Consider the following 16,372-nt stretch of genomic DNA (forward strand, 5'->3'; position numbering starts at 1 on the left):
CTCTTGAATTTGATCCCTGACACTTGGTCATGTCTGTCAGTGGAACTTTGCATGGAGGGGCTTATACTGTTAGGTACCTCCTCTGCTTCCATGACAACCATGTCTCCCATCTGACTGAGGCACTTGCTCATCAGCTCAACCTTGGGGGCCATTGCTTGGATGTCTCCATGGCTGTTTCATGTCTTTATAGGTCCCTTTCTCCTCCTTCTGGCTGGTGTACAGCCTTTGGATTTTGGATCCTGGGTGGAGTGCCCCATACATTGTGAGGAGTTTTCTGGTGTTGCCACCTTCCAATTCTTCTCTTGGATAGCTTATTGTGCCTGCTGGATGTCTAATGACTGGCATGGCCTTTGCCCTGCTGTTCTCTTACCGTAATTCTTGCCATTTCTTAATCTCTAATTTTATGTTCCTTTACCAACAGCATAGTCATTTTATTATTCTTGTGTTTTACCCTGCTATTCTCTTCTTATAACTCTAATCATGTTTTCATTTGCTCTCATACTGTAAAGTGTCCTTGAGTATCCCAAAAGGCACTTATAAATAAAATGTATTATTATTACTATTATAGCATACATATGGCTTTGATTTTATTGTTCCCATTCAATTTACCCTTAAGTACCTGCATTACCCCATGGAGTTAGTTAGATGTTGCTGTCTTTCTCGTTTCTGCCTCATGGTTCCCGTGTGAGGATCCCCAGATATTTGTAGTTGTCTTCCAGGTCTGTTATAAGGCCTTATGGAGATTACTATCAGCCAACCACACATTCATATCCTGGTCAGGTGAATCAGTGAGGAAATGTCCCTTTCTGTCTATATATATGACCTAATGTATATGCAAAACATATGTACACGTAACACATTTAGATGTACTTGTAACATATTTAGATGGTTTATGGTCAGTAGCAATGGTCTGCTATGAAAGGTGTATGGCAATAAGTGATAAATTAAAAGTGTGTGTTGCTTGAAGACAGCCAGTTCACATTAGTAGTGGTTTCACTTTAATTATCCTGCGTTAATTTGCAGAGTAAACAATTCCGATTTAACTAGGTTAAGTTAGTGAGGACATACCTCATCACTAGGGCTATATTTGAGGGGAAAGCAGACAACCACTGAGTCTTCTAGCTTGAAAGGGTGCAGTAGAATTCAGTCAAATGCAATTTGAATTCTGATTTAAAGGTATTCAAACTCATTCATCTTAGCTTGGCAAAATCACACAGCTAATATGAAAGAAATGAGGGTACAGTGAAATATGTTAACTTCAAGCACATGCTGTCAATCTCAGCGAGTAGGATGTAAGTAAGCATGATATTGTTCTTTAGAAATGTCGTAAATTTTAAAGGTTGCACAAAATGCCCAAATCACCCCATCTCATCTTATGATGAATAAAGCTGAGAAATTACATATAATATTTTGTCCAAAATCAAACATAATCTCAAGATATAGACAGACTGAAGCCTAATACAAGAGGGCCTAAGTGCAGAGCATGGCATTGTGAGTCAGCAATGGGATGATCAATTGAAGGCATTGATCGCTTGTGAAATCATGCCAACATCTACTGGACAGTCTAATGTGATTGGATCACCCATCCTAATACACAGAGAAGGCTTGGCAACAACAAGTCAATTCATTTTTCAGCTGTTGAGACTATATAGACATTGTATTAAATAATTTAGTTTGGATTTAAGAAGAAAGCTACAGAAACACAGAACTAACATCTTTATTTTTAACTTCTTTTAGATCATTGTCAGTGTGTGTCAAAATTTAAAATCCACAGACCTGTAACAAACAAGAAATCAAAAATATATTTTATGCTAAGATCTCGAACAAAGTTCCTTCATCAGCTGTGCAAGCAAAGTAATGGCTTGCAAGTGAATGATATCTTTTGTGGTAATAGCCATACAGTAAATTTCAACTACACACCTCTATAATCAAATCTTACTCCATTAAGAAGGCAACTTCATTAAAAAGATTATTGTATTGTAAACATCTGCTAAAAACATAACACTTAGATCCACAACACTTAGATCAACAGATGGGAACTAACCCGTGGCCTACCAACGTTTTCTCGACTTATTGTGTCCTACAGTGATACAGTGGTATCTCACTCTAAATGAAATACCATTGTTCAGAAGCTTCACAACCAAAGAGGCTTACAAATCCCTGCGCATGCGCTTCGATAGAGGCTACAACCGTCACCAGGGAAACAGCGTCTACTATAATCCAGTCTTTCTTTACACCCACCTACTCTGTAACCAAACCAGATTTGTTTACACGTATCTTTCTTGAGATTGAGAAGCCATCTTAACGACTTAAAATGACAGTCCATTTTAAGGTATGTTATTTCCTTTGAATAGCGTGTAGTATAGGACATGAACCTTATGGTACAGGCTGCGAAGTGTTAAGAACGGAAACAGCGTCATCGCCTTTAAAGCAAACTCAAGCTTGGAGGCTACACGAAAGCTTTCAGTTTTGCTTGTTCAGATAAGCAGGAAATGAAGGGTAATGTAATGCATATTGCTTTGTCCATTGATAAATAGCGACCTTCATCGCCTTTATACAAGTACAGTTAATATGGAATTGTGAAACTCCACTCATTCTTTAAAAATAGCATGTTTAGTTGAGCAGCCCATAGCCAGCTCTTAGTAAGGTCTACCTGAGCTATCAGTTATCGGTGTGTGCTCATTCCTGTTACCAGTTAGCTTCGAGTACTCAGTGTTTTGTATTTAGAACAAGTAACTTCATAGCAGATAATGACCCTGTAAATCATATGAAATTATAAGACTTTGCTTACACGCACTTGACCTGAGGATACGGAAGGATTGGTACAATCCTATTATCGATCACTGTAGCAAGGTTAGCTAACCATGGATTAAAAACTTGATCCCGAAGAAACCCCATACGAGCGATCACGATCCGCGTTTACCCCCGTGTTTACTATACAGGGAGTGAGCGAATATCAGAATCAATACAAGGCTCGACATCTACGATCGAGAAGCGCACCACCCCATCGTAGAATGCGACTGGCCGGACTCCGCTCTGACCAGCTGGGTAAGATGCATGAGTCATATCTAATAACAGTGACACGATACGCTCCAATTACAAATTTGAACAAAGTATGTACTGATGCAAATAATTGCAATATTTTAATGATTATTACCTTATGTATTCTCATGAACATGGTTGTCTGCAGTAAATATACTTATTTTTAATAATGAACAGTGCACCTTTTTTTGTAATTTGTAATTGTTTATTCATGTGTTGTTTCTATTTGCCTAAAGGAATTAATAGAGAACCCCAGTTTCAAAGCAAAAGGAGGGTTCAAGTCTATCCACCACAAGTATCTGGTTCTCTTCAATGGAAAGGTTCATCTGTTTCACCAAGGCAGCAAGATAAAATCAAGCCTGGAATCCCTCCTGTGGTCCCTGTGGTACAAACTGATAGTGAAGAAAAGGTGGAAACCCCTCTGGCCCCAAGAGCATCCAAACCACCAAGGGCCTCAAGAGCAACCCAGCACCAAGAGGAGGTTTCATCTGCTCAGAGAGAAGATCCCTCTGCTGACCAGCTGAAACAGGGAACTTCATCAAAACACGTGTGTACTATTTAACACTGTAGTCTGTAAAATACAGGGGACTTGTCAAGGCTATAGGGTCCTGTTTGCAAAAATGTTTTACTAGAACTAACTTCATAGATTATCAGTTGTTAAGCAGTAGATGTTAGTACTATGCATTTGAAAAAAAAAAAAGTCAAAGATTATTAGAAAGGCAGTATCCCATGTTTTCACCTTAGTTTTGATCTCTAATAAATTTTTATATATTTATGACTCACTTCAGTTGTAGACTAGAGTAATATGTACTTCAGTTCTGAGGCATTATATATGTTGTCCCCCAGGTAAACCATGTGCTGAGGAGGAAGGCAGGCTTGAAGTCAGAGTGCCGGAGGAATGGTGGTCGGGACTCTGAGTACCACAGGCAGTTTCACTGGAAAACTCCAGTGGCTGATTCACCTCTTCTCACAGCACAGCAGGCACGCAATCAGACTTGATTACACGTGATCAGACACTACCACCCGCAATACATGTGCACTTATGACCAGGCATTTGGACTAGTCTGGAGCGTCTTGTTGTAGTTGCATTTTACTGCATACAGACCATTGGCATATGTGTGCCAAATCTTCCTTCTTTGAAAATGATTTGCAAAACATGAAACATAGGCACTCTTGCTTGGATTTTGGGGACTAAGATTTAGTTGTCTGATGTTTTCTCCAGTAGATGGTAGCAGAGAGCTATTTGTGCTACATGAGGGCTATTTGTGACTGTATGAGGGCACTAATATTATTAACTTCTTTATTGATGAGCAAGTTGATATGTTCCTTAAGAGAATGTTAGAAGTTATTAATAATGAGACTAAACAAATTCACTTGTTGTACTGTAACATATTTAATTTCATTGCTATGCTTGTTCCAGATGTTGTACACCAGCAATAGTAGGATCCCACCTTTCAAGTCTGACCCAGCAGTCATGGAGAGTGAGTACATGAGGAGCTTTAAAGGGTCCCCTCCTCCCAAGCCCCCATACTTACGGCGAGATGTGGAGATAAATGCGTTTCCACTGCCCCAAATGGAGAACCCCTCTCCTGACAAGGTAGCACAACGATTCAATTTTCAGCATGGGAAGTATCTACTAAATATAAATGTCATACACACCTAACCAGATTTTGAGAACTCAGATTCATCTACAGGTACTTTAAAGAAAGGGTAGGTAAACAATGGAAAATAAGACAGGCTTGTCTGATTAAATGGTACTCCACAAATAAAACCACCAATGAATTACTAAAGTTCGTATTTAGAGAAGGTTGGTGTGAAGGTTTTTCTCCCTTCATATTCTGCTGTGCTGTTCTCTGCATGGCTCCAATGGCAGAGTAAGAAGAAGAAGAAGAGGCAGAAGCAGAAGGAGCAGCACTTCAGCAGAAGGTTAAGTCCCAAAGAGGAGGCTCCCCCTCCAGAGCCACAGCCCCTGCAACAGAAAGTGAGGTCACCACGTGCCCAAAACGACATTTCACCCAAAGTCACGAGGTGCGCGTCTGTCTTCACCTTTGTTGAGACAATTTTAAAAAATGTCAGATAATGTGCCCTCTAGACTCTTTGTTAATTGTTTTGACATCATTATTGTCTCCTTAGGTACAGCACTCATTACATTAAAGCGTGTCTGTCTTGTATGTTTAAGTTAGTTCAAGTTCAAATTCGGTTTATTCGTCACATACATAGTCATACACAGTATAACGCGCAGTGAAATGGTGGATGCTTATATACTTATATGCTGTGAGAAGAGTTATGCTTATACATTTACATTTCTTATTAATATTAAACTCATACATGTATAATATTTTATTTGTGGCACTGTAGTCCACACACAGACTACATGGATCAAATTTTCTATCTTTTTTTTGTGTGTACCACAGGAAAGCAAAGACTGAATATAGCTCCAACTTTCGTTCTCCACTTCAGTACCACTACAGAGATGGAGCATGGGTCAAGCTTAGGACACTGGGAGAAGAGGTAAGCCAGGCAGAATTTCAAAAAACCACTCATCTCAACACTAGGGGAAAGTTCAGCTGGAACAGTTCGCCAGACATCTTAAATAAAGGTGTATGAAGTTCATTCATAGTAGGGTGTTATTCTTCTATGCTGCAACCCCCTAATATTCTACTTTGGACATCATTATTTTCCCCTATAGAATGTTTTATGATTTGTTCATTTTTTAAAGCCTACTATTATTTACCAAACAAAGCTACAAGAATGATGCATTTAAAACATGCATGTCTTGAGATATTTGCTCTGCACATTTTAAATAAAATGAAATTAAATAAAACAGTATGCATTTCCAAGAACGTGCTTCAGATGTACATGCTGGAGGAAAAAACTGTAAAGGTTTGTATTAATGTAATTTTTGCAAAGTACTGTATGTTGTCTGATTTTGTAAAATTCAAACATGTCTACCTAATATTTAAGATTTAAGATCCATATTAGGATCGTTTGGAAAGCAGTATTTCATATTGTCTGTGTTTCTCATGACTTATTTACTAGAATTATTCCTTTATTCAGAATGACCATACTTCATATTATTCATTACCTCTTATTTAAATAGAGTAGATTGAAATGAGAAATTTCTTAATATACTAGTTCTTACTAATAAATATACACAAAAAAATGTAAATGTAGCAGGAGGGTAACTAGGCATTCTTTTGGCCATCCGCTGCCATTGGTTCCATTATAATGAACATCTACAGGATGCGATACCTCTGACACGAGTAGGATATGAAAACTATTGCATTGTTCTGAGACTGAGTTTACTATTATCTACCAAAGCCGTAAAGAAGGCTGATGTAAGAAGCACATCATTTGAAACCTTCAGAAATTGGAAGTGAGTAGCAGATATGGCACCACAGCCTCACTAATCACTGGTCTGTGGTCTTGCAGGTTCACGAGTGGTATCATGAGGTACATGATCCATCTGTCTCCTTTACCATAACTCATTTTCTTTTGTTGCTCTGTCCTCAGATACTTTCCTACATATGCAAACTAATTATGACTGTGTTGGTTGTGTGTGCCTGGGCTACTCTTATTCCCCCACCTATTTGATTTGACTGACATTTAGCATAATACATTTCTAGATTGGGACAGATGTGTGCAAATGAGGAAGAGCTGAGTCAGTTGAGTCAGCAAGATGCTTCTGCATGTGGCATCTTTTTCACAGGTTATGTGTGGTTTTGCTGGTTACTTTCTTGCTTCCTAGAATGCTTAGCCCATGAATTACAGTATTGCATTGCATGCAATACCAAACAATCTAATAAAACTATTTTATTAGACTGTAATGGCTACCGATTTTCAGTTAAATGTAATTAAGCATACATATGTCATGTAATAAACATGCACAAAAGGTGTTACTAAGTCATCTTCTAGTATTGGCAAAGTTATGCTCCTGAGAACCTCCCTAACTCCCTAACAGAAACACGCTGCCTATATCTATATATGAACTAGATGGTGTATTTCAGTTTTTTATGTTCGTGTAACTCTTCACACTGTACAAAATTTTATTTAATTTTTAAATGGCCCCATCCAGAAGTCCATAACCACAGCAGAATTTCTTTCATGAACCCTTGAGTCAATCGGTTGCTAAACGTCAGCTAAATAGTTGCCCTAGCTAAGCTTTCTGGGCTTCCGGTAACTTTTACATTCTTTTTCTATAGAGTAATTGTGTGACTTAGTATCGCAGTTCCAAACTAAGACTGAGTATATAAACCTTTTCAGTGAAATACATACTAACTCTGTAGAATGTGAACTGTGGTTAATTTATTTGCTATGTACTTATGGTGTTAACACGCCCTGTTGCATCACTTGCAAAGATTCACATCTGTATGTATGACAGGGCTCTGCTTTTGACTCAAGTACATTGTACTTGATTCAGTGAACAAGTAGAGTGCACTTCATTCTTCACTAAATGGCTCCCAGTCAGTTTGGTCTTTATAGTGTATTTCAAAAAAAGACTTTTATTTGGACAGAATTTTTGTATATAAGAACACAATGAGAAAATTTGTCTTTCTGATAATTTATGTTTAAATATACCAAAATGTTCAATGCCATAGCATTTTGTGCAGGTTATATTTTATATTGGACAGGGTTTCAAATAAAGTCTGCATGTCTGACTGCTAAAGTCCTAGTTTGATTGCTCCCTTAGGTGCGGGAGTTGCGGGAGAAAGCAGAAGCCTACAGGAAGAGGGCTTGGGGCACTCACTTCTCCCGGCAGCACCTCAGCCAGATCTTGTCTGCCCAGAACTACCTGTGGGAGGCCTCTAGTAGCACCTCTTTCTCCCCTCCCAGTGAAGAAGACATCCACTCCACTAACAGTCCCATCGTCGAGGCCCTGGATTTGGCCAGGTGAACTGAGAGAACAATATTGATTTGGATAATTGAGACCTCTTCTAGATACTTTTCTGCGCTTATATACCAATATGTATAACTTAGTCATTAGAACATTTATATGTAACTAAAAATAAATGTATATGTAACTCCAAATGTAAATTGTAAATTTTACTTTAGAGTATGCTAGAATTCCATGTGTTAAACTATGAAACTATGAATTGTGTTAAACTATGAAAAGTTTAATTGTTCCAGTCTCTAACAGCTCTGTTAGTAGCAGTATTTTTTTTATTGATCAATGCAAGACCCTTCTTTCTGAGTATGACCTTCCTGTGCTTTACCAGGGTGGATAGTGTCAAGGGGAGCTCTAGCCGTGGGACATCTATCACTTTGACAACTAGTAGACGGAATTCTTTTGAAGGAGCAGGGGCATTGAATGGTCCCACCCTTCCAGTACAGAGAAAACTGGCGTGGGAAGAGGAAGCAGGTCCTTGTGAGAGCGGTGTGGCTCAAATAGAGCAACTGAGAAAGGAGCCACCTTTTCAGCAACCAGTGGAGACAGAAGAAAGAGGGGGCATACATGACAATTCAGAGGACAAAAAAGATGAGTAAGTGGATAAACATTTATAATTAATCTTTTCCACTTCCTAAGTTGTAACATACTGTTCAATTACATAATATGAGCTATTCAGACTTTATATCAAGATTGTTTTATCTTTTATGTGTCTCTGACTCATAGATAACAGTAGATAACAGTTTACAGTACATTCCACAATCAAGAATATTGCTATTATAAATCTTCCTGGTCTCCTGTCATTCAGGGTCACAGCAACAGAGAGTGACCCCTCTTCACCTGAAGTTGTGTCTGCACACTTGCGTGAGGAGGGCAGGGTACCTACTCCCAAACTGAAAACCATGCTCAATACACAGAGGACCCATCACGACCGCACAACTCCAACAACAGGTGATCAGTATCAATCACATACACTGCACAGACATGTACCACTAACCCAGAATTTAAAGACAAATAGAAAGTTAGAAAACATCCTTGCATCAACAGGCAACTTGAAGATGCATCAGGGTTAAATTCTTGGTCATTTTAGCATGGAGAACAAAAGTCACTGACTATGGGTATAAATTCCTGTTTAATGTTGTAATTTGTTTCACTATGACTAAAAAGTTTGTCTTAATAAGAGTCAGATAAACCCACTCCAAATGTTTTTACTGTGCTCCATTTTAAAAGACAACAACAAATATTTTACAAAACAAGCATGTTTTGCTTCTGTCATACCGTGACTTCAAGCAGACCTGTTTGAGGTAAAATGAAGTCTTCAATGTTTAAACCTTAGGTTGACAAATTTTGTCCTAAATGTTACAACAGAATTGCAAGAACTGACATTAGGGTCATGTTCCTATTATTTGGTCCACACCATATATATGCACAGAAATTAATGCATGAATTTAGATTTAGTATTCTTCTTCCAAATAGGAGGGGCTGTACTGGTTTCCCCTCCCAGGACAAATTGTACAAGGAGAACTAGGAAGAGTAAACCACCACTGGGTAAAGCTCACTCACCATACAGACAACTTAATCATGGCTCACCTCCACAAGCACATAGCAAGGTACTAACAGCATTCTGAACATGTACCAACAGTGATCATATAGCTACTCCATAAATGTCATTAAAGCTGCTGTAAACATTTTTAAGGACAATTCAGCTAAATAACCATTAACCTCTGATGGGTATCAGAAAAGTTACTCTAAAATAGTTGAACAGTGTCTTTGACTGTCCTGGGTTCTGTAATCAGCAACTACATAGTTAAACACCATCTGACTGTATTGTGTGGATGTACACAGCACATAGAAAGCTAATCACTAGGCATGCATGTTCTTGCATGGAAGGGGCTTTGGGGATGTGGGTGTATAACAGCTGATATAACTTTAAAACTTTGAACATAGCCTTCACGTGTAGCTTTATTACTTGTAACTCTTCCAGTGATAATGTGACACTGATATCACATGTTCTGCTGATAAACATTAGAGCTCCTTGGTTGCTCCATTCCACAGGCTGAGAGTGGGGGCCTGCCACGTTCTGCCCTGGCTGCAGGGATGGCCACGGTAGACCCACTGCCACTGAACGAAGACTTGTGGGCTGCAGACAGTCCTACAGGCTCGCCTGAGCAAACACCAGTCAGAACACCTCTCAAACAAGTAGCCACCGAGTTGCTTTTGGCTGCTAGCTCACCACATGCCAACAGAATCCAGGGCATGCTGAGGAACCCTGAGTTTCAGCATAACGGTACGATTCATGTGGTTTCGAACTCCGGATTTTTGACTGCAGTAAGTGAATATGCTGGTCACAAGGTGTTCACCTGACTGAAGCACTATTACATCAGTGTGACCGCCCCACCACATGGGTGGTGTACAGAAGCCAGACAAGCAGAATGGTCATAGAAACGCGATAATGAGTCATTTACCGTCAAGGCGAAAAGAGAGAGGTTAAGTTACCGCCAGTAGAGGCAGGAGAGTAAACGAGGTCAGTCTCCCATCCTTTCACAGTTTTTTTCCATTAACATGTCTACATGTGATGTCTGTCTTTTTCCATTAATGGTCTACCTCTCTGTACATTGTGGGTCTTTAGGCTACCTGGTTGAGTTAAGTGTCTGATTCATCCCTGTGGGGATTAGCTTTGCGTCATTCTCTGAACAGAAACTTCCATGAAAGGTCCTGTAGTGGAATCCCTACTTCAGTTTTTCCTATCACATGGGATCCTTTGAAAGCATAGTAACTTGTTTTAAATAATAGCTTACTAAGTACAACGTAACATCCAAAACATAAAACATAAAATTTGGCATAGATACTGAGTGTGTTCTAATGATTATATATACTAAGATAGCATTAACAGATGTTATATAAAACTTTTACTTCCACCTACTGACATATATACAGATATACAGTATGATTTTAATGACATTAATTAATGACCACTTAGGGGAAAAAAATGATCTTGTCTGTTATTCACCTTTATTAAAGGTAACCTGGGATTGCATCGGTCCGAGACATTTTTGTTCCCTTCAAGTGATTCTGGTGTATCTGACAATGGTAAAACTCTCACTGACAGTATTAGTCTCTTCTAGTATGAAAGAGCACATATAAAAGTCATCTCTATATAGTGATGAATTTACTAAAGACAATGTCAGCATTTTATGGCAGAGGTTTAACATGAAACAAGATTCCGGTTGTCTGCCAGACTGCAGCACAACCTAGTTCAGGCAGGTTTTCTCCTTTGATGTGGTTCACATACTAAAAACAGTTAAATACTTTTCAAATACGAGATGCTATTGAAAGAACACCAATTTTATGTTTCTTTATAACAAAATATTTAAGTCAAAGCTTAAATGCATAACAGTTGTTGAAGTATTTCAAACTGTTTTGAACTTTAATTTGAATGTCTGACTCTCTCCTCAATTCAGATGACAGGATGTCTGAGATCTCATGCAGGTCAGCAGCCTCCTGTTTCATGGCTTCCCAGGTCCTGAACCATGCTCAGAGGAGGAAAGAGGACTTCTGGGGAAAGAGCTAATATATCAATACTCATAATTCTGCAGTGCACACACTGTAAATCACATCTCTGTATTGCATATAATGTATGTATTTCACACTACATAATAACAAGAAATATGAACAAAATGATGTAAAATAAATAAAGGACAAAGATTTGTAATTTAATTTGATTTATCTTTTGTACTTTGATATTACCAGCATATTATGGCCATAGGAAAAACTATCATGGTATAGTCAAAGTTTCAAAGAATGTACACAGATAACTGCTTTTGGTTCTCTATTTAATTGTTTATATAAAATCTAAATTGAATGTAAACAATTATTTTGTACATTGTTAAGTGAATTGTATAGATTATTTTTGCTTTAATTTACATTAAATTAATTTTGACAAAGGATGATTTTTAATGAAAACTTTTTTTAAAGTAATTTCTGAAAAATACCAAACTGGCACTAGGACTGATGATCTGACAAAGATGGAAACAAAAAGGTGTATGGATCTGAGTGACTTTGACAAGGGCCAAATTGTTATGACTAGATGACTGGGTAAGAGCATCTAAACAATAGCAGGTCTTGTGTGGTGTTCCAAACATGCAGTGGTTGATACCTACCAAAAGTGGTTCAAGAAAGGACAACTAGTGAACTAGTGAACAAAGTCATGGGCAACCGTGGCTCACTTATATGCATGGGGAGCAAATGCTAATTCATTTGGTCTGATCCCACAGAAGAGCTACTGTAACAAATTGCTGAATGCTGGCTGTGATAGAAAATTACCAGGACACTGCATCACAGCTTGCTGTGGGGCTGCATGGCTGTTTATAGGGTTACCAGACCCATCAGAGTGCCCACAGAAGAAGGTGGCCTGGTCTGTTGAATCACGTTTTCTTTTATATAATGCATATGGCTGGAAACCTTGGGTCCTGCCATTCGTGTGGATGATATTTTGACAGACCAGGCACACCCATTCATGGCAGTGGCCTCTTTCAGCAGGATAATGTGTCCTGCCACAATGTTCAGAAATGGCTTAAGGAACATCAAAAAGTTGCACAAACTGCCCATATCTCAATCCAATATAGCATCTGTGGGATGTGCTGGAAAAACAATTGCAATCTATGCAGGCCCCACCTTGTAACTTAAAGAATCTGCTGCTAAGGTCTTTGTGCCGGATACCACAAGACACCTTCAGAGGTCTTGTGGACCCAGTCAGAGCTTACAGCCTACAGAATATTAGGCAGGTTTGTATACTGATCTGAAAACAACCTTTAGCACGCTGTTGGTCTTGCAAACAGGTGCGTCTAATGACGCTATAGTGACGCCACGCCACACACGTGGCAATAAGCCTGAACAAATTAATTTTTATTGAACGCTTGAAGTTGGGAAATAGTTAATATGGCTCTTTTTCCACGACAATATGTGCATCATACATCTCTTAGCAACACCGCACTGTGAACAAGGAAAAAATCCTTCCTCTGCTTGGAACTGTAAACATCATAAAGAGCCTGTATTATAACCATGTAAGCATGAAGAAAAGCGTTTCTATTTTCAGCGTCATCATGGGAAATTCACAGGAAGTATCCTGCCTATTGAATGCTTCAATGTCCGAACGTCTCTAAAAATATCAGCAATAATAGGAAGTTTAGCAACTTTTTGTAACAATGGGTTTCAGGAACTATGGTGTAACTAATTCAATTCGCAAATTTCCCGTCCAATAATCTGTGTCAGCGACTATGATCCACGCGTGGTAATTCTTCAATTAATTTGACCTGATAAACTCGTGATGGTGTCGGTGCATTACGTCGAAATTTGGCTTCAAAGGGATGATACTTTACCGCAGTGACGCGGATATAAAATCTGGGCCAAAGCGGGTAGATATAAGAAGCTACCTTGTTAAGCAGGAGTGCAAGAAGTCCCAAGTGAGACAGGCGATTGTTCAGGTGATCTGTAAGAAGCCCGAGAAGCCAAACTGTTGGAAAGATGAAGTGCATTGCCATTCTAGCTTTAATATGTGCTTACCTTTTGAGTGGAACTGCTACGCCAGTTTTGCGCACTGTGCGTCACCGTCCGCGTCCTTTGGACAACTCCGAAACTTGGAACAACGTGATTGTGATGGCAAAACACGTAAGTTTGGATACGGACTGAGCTAATAACTCTCCTTTTCTATGCTTTGCAATTTCGCTTTAATAATGAGCTGTTCTGATGCATATAGGCGCAAGCAAGAGACAGAGATCACGAGACACGCTTGATCCCAGAAATTTCAAGCGATAAACTTAAAGTGAGTGCGAATAACAGTGTAACACATCTAAATAATTAATAGTATATCAATAGAATGTGAGCGTATAACTGTTTTGTATCCAGGCTGGGAATGTTTGCTGCATCAATGCCAGAATCCTGGATTACTACCTCAGTGACATTTTGCATGCGGACCAAATAGAGTATCCACGTCTCCATTTAGTGAAGCCTGATCTGAAGAGGGTTGCTAGAGACTTGAAACCACATTGCGTAAGTTTTAATCATTCGTAACTTGTAAGGCACAAACAATTTATACATTCCTGACATATCCATTGTCTTAATTTAATTGTATAATTGTGTTTCGCGCAATTTCAAAAGAATTCCAACCGGGATGATAAAGAGTACCTGCAACAGTTCAGGCAGAACCTTGAAAGGGCCGCAGAGATGTATAAGGTAGCCTATTTTAATCACTAATACCGTGAATACTATAACACAGTTTCAAATTTGTGAATATATAGTCATACTTATTGTACATTTGTTTCAGAATAAACGTACGGCCACGAACAAGGCAATCGGGGAAACTGATATTCTCTTCCACTACCTCTACGAGTCCTGCACCTCGGTAGACGCTGAACAGACGACCATTTCTGCTGACCAGTAAAAATATTTCGAAATGTCGAATTTCGAAAGCGTTTTATATAGTTTTCTGATTTAGTATTCAAATTGTTATTTATTAAGGCTCTATTTATTTAATCTATTTATTATTACATGAGCAACCTATTACATTTTGTACCGACAGTAAACTCACACAATGTGTGAACTGTGTTGTTACAAGAAATGTGCACGTGTCTGTGGATGACTTGATTTGAGCATCCATGAACACTGGAATGTAAATGCATTTTAAAAGCATTTTTGCTCCTTTTAAAATTAGAATGTTACTCTATAATAAAGGTTTATTTATTTTTTCTACGATTTTCTGTATACATTTCAATATTTATTTGTTTGCATATTGACAATAAAAACTTTAAAAATAATAAAAATGTAGTGATGTGCTTTACTTAAAATGATGTACATTGAAAAATATGTCTAAACTTAAAATAAGTACCAACCCCAGCAAAGCTTGCTCCTGTTTGGTGCATCCAAGTTACTCTCAAGCCTGTCATGTGTTGCATTACAAATTAAATTTGATTTAGCCTCACTTGGCATGTTTTATTGTACCTTGTTTTATAGTATAGGTATAATGACACAATAATCACTAATTATCATTCCTAGTTATTTTGCCCAATGTTTCCGAAGAATATTGTAAAACAAATGTCACCAGCTAACTTCTACAGATTACCTGGCGTGTGTGGAAAAACAAGATTCAGAATTTTTCTTTGTACAACTACCAAACACGATGTAATCTTGTACAAGAAGAACATATGCAGAAATAACCAATTTGCAGTGACTGGCAGGCACAAGCAGTTATCATGTCAAATGATCAAAAATGACAACAAGAGGAAAAATACAGAGCTCTAATCAAAATGCTAATCATAGAGATGAACAACAGCTGAAAAACCAAAGACATGCAAAGACATGCAAAATGTTTCTTAGATTGGCATAAGGAAATTAGGATGACTTCAAAAAGCACAACAGGTAAGTGTTGAGTAAATATGTATCCCTAAAGGGTTCATTCTGAAAAGCAGAGGTTAAGTCTCAGTTTGAGGTGTCCAGGTAGCTGGAGGAACAGTAAGGAAAACTAGAGTCTCAGTAAAACAAAATTCTTATAAAAAACTGTAAACAACTTTATGAGTGATAAGCCCTGCGAAGATTTTACGAGAAATAATGCCTTTAAATGCCAAGCTATTATGCATGGACAGCATTCTTATGTAGGTGATCTTCTTTTCCAGGTGTGTTGGAGTAGAATACATTGATACGGCAATCTACTGGAGAGGTACAATATTCAGAGAAGGTCCATCATGACAGAGAAGGAGAAACAGGAAGCAGGAGATAGCTGGTTTCCTGAGAACAAGATACAGCATATAGCTGAGATAGGAAAAAGATATTAGCAAATGTGCTAACTGGTCAGCACATTGTTCTGAGGACACAACTGTGAATGCCACAGGTCTGGTTGCCTTACCTGAGCTTTAACATCTTGAAGAATTTTCACATAAGCATGGAAAGGACTAGTGTGCAACTAGTGTGTAACTAGTGGTATTGTTTGCTTCAAAATGCTTCATATGCTTCTGTAATGTAATTGCATGTGTTTAAAGGGTGACACTGGCCAATAAGGGAACAGGGTGTCTGAAGGAGAAGGCTGAGCTGCACCCACACCCATTTGCTCTGACCACCAAACCAAAGAGCTAGCTCTTCGACACAGCAGCCAGAATGTACATTTACCTTCCTGAGCCACTGCCCTCTCTTTTGGAGAGCATACTCCTGCACTTCATCCTCCCGCTTCAATAAGCTTTTGTCTCAATCTCGCCCTCTTCTTGGTATCAAGACCCTCTTGATACCTTCCTTGTTTCCTATGGGGAATAGAATGCGAATGGAATAAAATCAAATTTAACTTTTGCTGAAGTTTCCTGATCTTTTTGGTAATGTGCATGCGACATACTTCATATTGTCAAGTAGCCAAATTGTGTAATTCCCTGTTTATACACAAGTTAATAATAGAGAGCAACATTA

The 16,372-nt window shown here is 38.6% G+C and overlaps 2 protein-coding genes across 4 annotated transcripts; both read left to right on the forward strand.

Moving 5' to 3' along the window:
* The first annotated feature begins 2,239 nt into the window (after window positions 1-2,239).
* On the forward strand, window positions 2,240-11,816 carry mdm1 (Mdm1 nuclear protein). 3 transcript variants are annotated; one of them, XR_003410120.2, is made up of 14 exons: window positions 2,240-2,332; window positions 2,943-3,048; window positions 3,279-3,589; window positions 3,889-4,023; window positions 4,463-4,639; window positions 4,916-5,070; window positions 5,457-5,553; window positions 7,733-7,932; window positions 8,259-8,522; window positions 8,736-8,878; window positions 9,404-9,537; window positions 9,983-10,451; window positions 10,949-11,017; window positions 11,389-11,410. XR_003410120.2 is itself a non-coding variant. In XM_027002160.2 (14 exons), the coding sequence occupies exons 1-14, from the start codon at window positions 2,315-2,317 to the stop codon at window positions 11,496-11,498; spliced, it is 2,151 nt and encodes a 716-aa protein (XP_026857961.2). In that variant the 5' UTR covers window positions 2,241-2,314; the 3' UTR covers window positions 11,499-11,816. The 3 variants fall into 3 exon arrangements, 2 of the variants coding, with proteins under 2 accessions (XP_026857961.2, XP_026857962.2); XM_027002160.2 differs by having other exon boundaries at window positions 2,241-2,332; window positions 9,983-10,214; window positions 11,389-11,816; XM_027002161.2 differs by lacking the exon at window positions 2,240-2,332 and adding an exon at window positions 2,419-2,499 and having other exon boundaries at window positions 9,983-10,214; window positions 11,389-11,816.
* Window positions 11,817-13,299: 1,483 nt separating this feature from the next.
* il22 (interleukin 22) lies at window positions 13,300-14,627 on the forward strand. Its single transcript, XM_035528625.1, has 5 exons — window positions 13,300-13,594; window positions 13,683-13,748; window positions 13,832-13,975; window positions 14,084-14,158; window positions 14,250-14,627. Exons 1-5 carry the CDS (start codon window positions 13,451-13,453, stop codon window positions 14,364-14,366), a joined length of 546 nt encoding a protein of 181 aa, XP_035384518.1. The 5' UTR covers window positions 13,300-13,450; the 3' UTR covers window positions 14,367-14,627.
* The last annotated feature ends 1,745 nt before the right edge of the window (window positions 14,628-16,372 follow it).

The sequence above is a fragment of the Electrophorus electricus genome, chromosome 7 (assembly GCF_013358815.1).
Source record: "Electrophorus electricus isolate fEleEle1 chromosome 7, fEleEle1.pri, whole genome shotgun sequence".
In the NCBI taxonomy this organism is placed as follows: Eukaryota; Metazoa; Chordata; class Actinopteri; order Gymnotiformes; family Gymnotidae; genus Electrophorus; species Electrophorus electricus.

Excerpts from the sequence above, each read along its gene's own strand:
- mdm1 (XM_027002160.2), top strand. Across the intron at positions 4,640-4,915 it reads AGAACCCCTCTCCTGACAAG|AGTAAGAAGAAGAAGAAGAG; the intron begins GTAGCACAACGA and ends CTCCAATGGCAG. Across the intron at positions 11,018-11,388 it reads TTCTGGTGTATCTGACAATG|ATGACAGGATGTCTGAGATC; the intron begins GTAAAACTCTCA and ends TCCTCAATTCAG.
- il22 (XM_035528625.1), top strand. The coding sequence starts at position 13,451 with ATGAAGTGCATTGCCATTCTAGCTTTAATATGTGCTTACCTTTTGAGT. Across the intron at positions 13,749-13,831 it reads TTTCAAGCGATAAACTTAAA|GCTGGGAATGTTTGCTGCAT; the intron begins GTGAGTGCGAAT and ends TTTTGTATCCAG. Across the intron at positions 13,976-14,083 it reads GAGACTTGAAACCACATTGC|AATTCCAACCGGGATGATAA; the intron begins GTAAGTTTTAAT and ends CAATTTCAAAAG.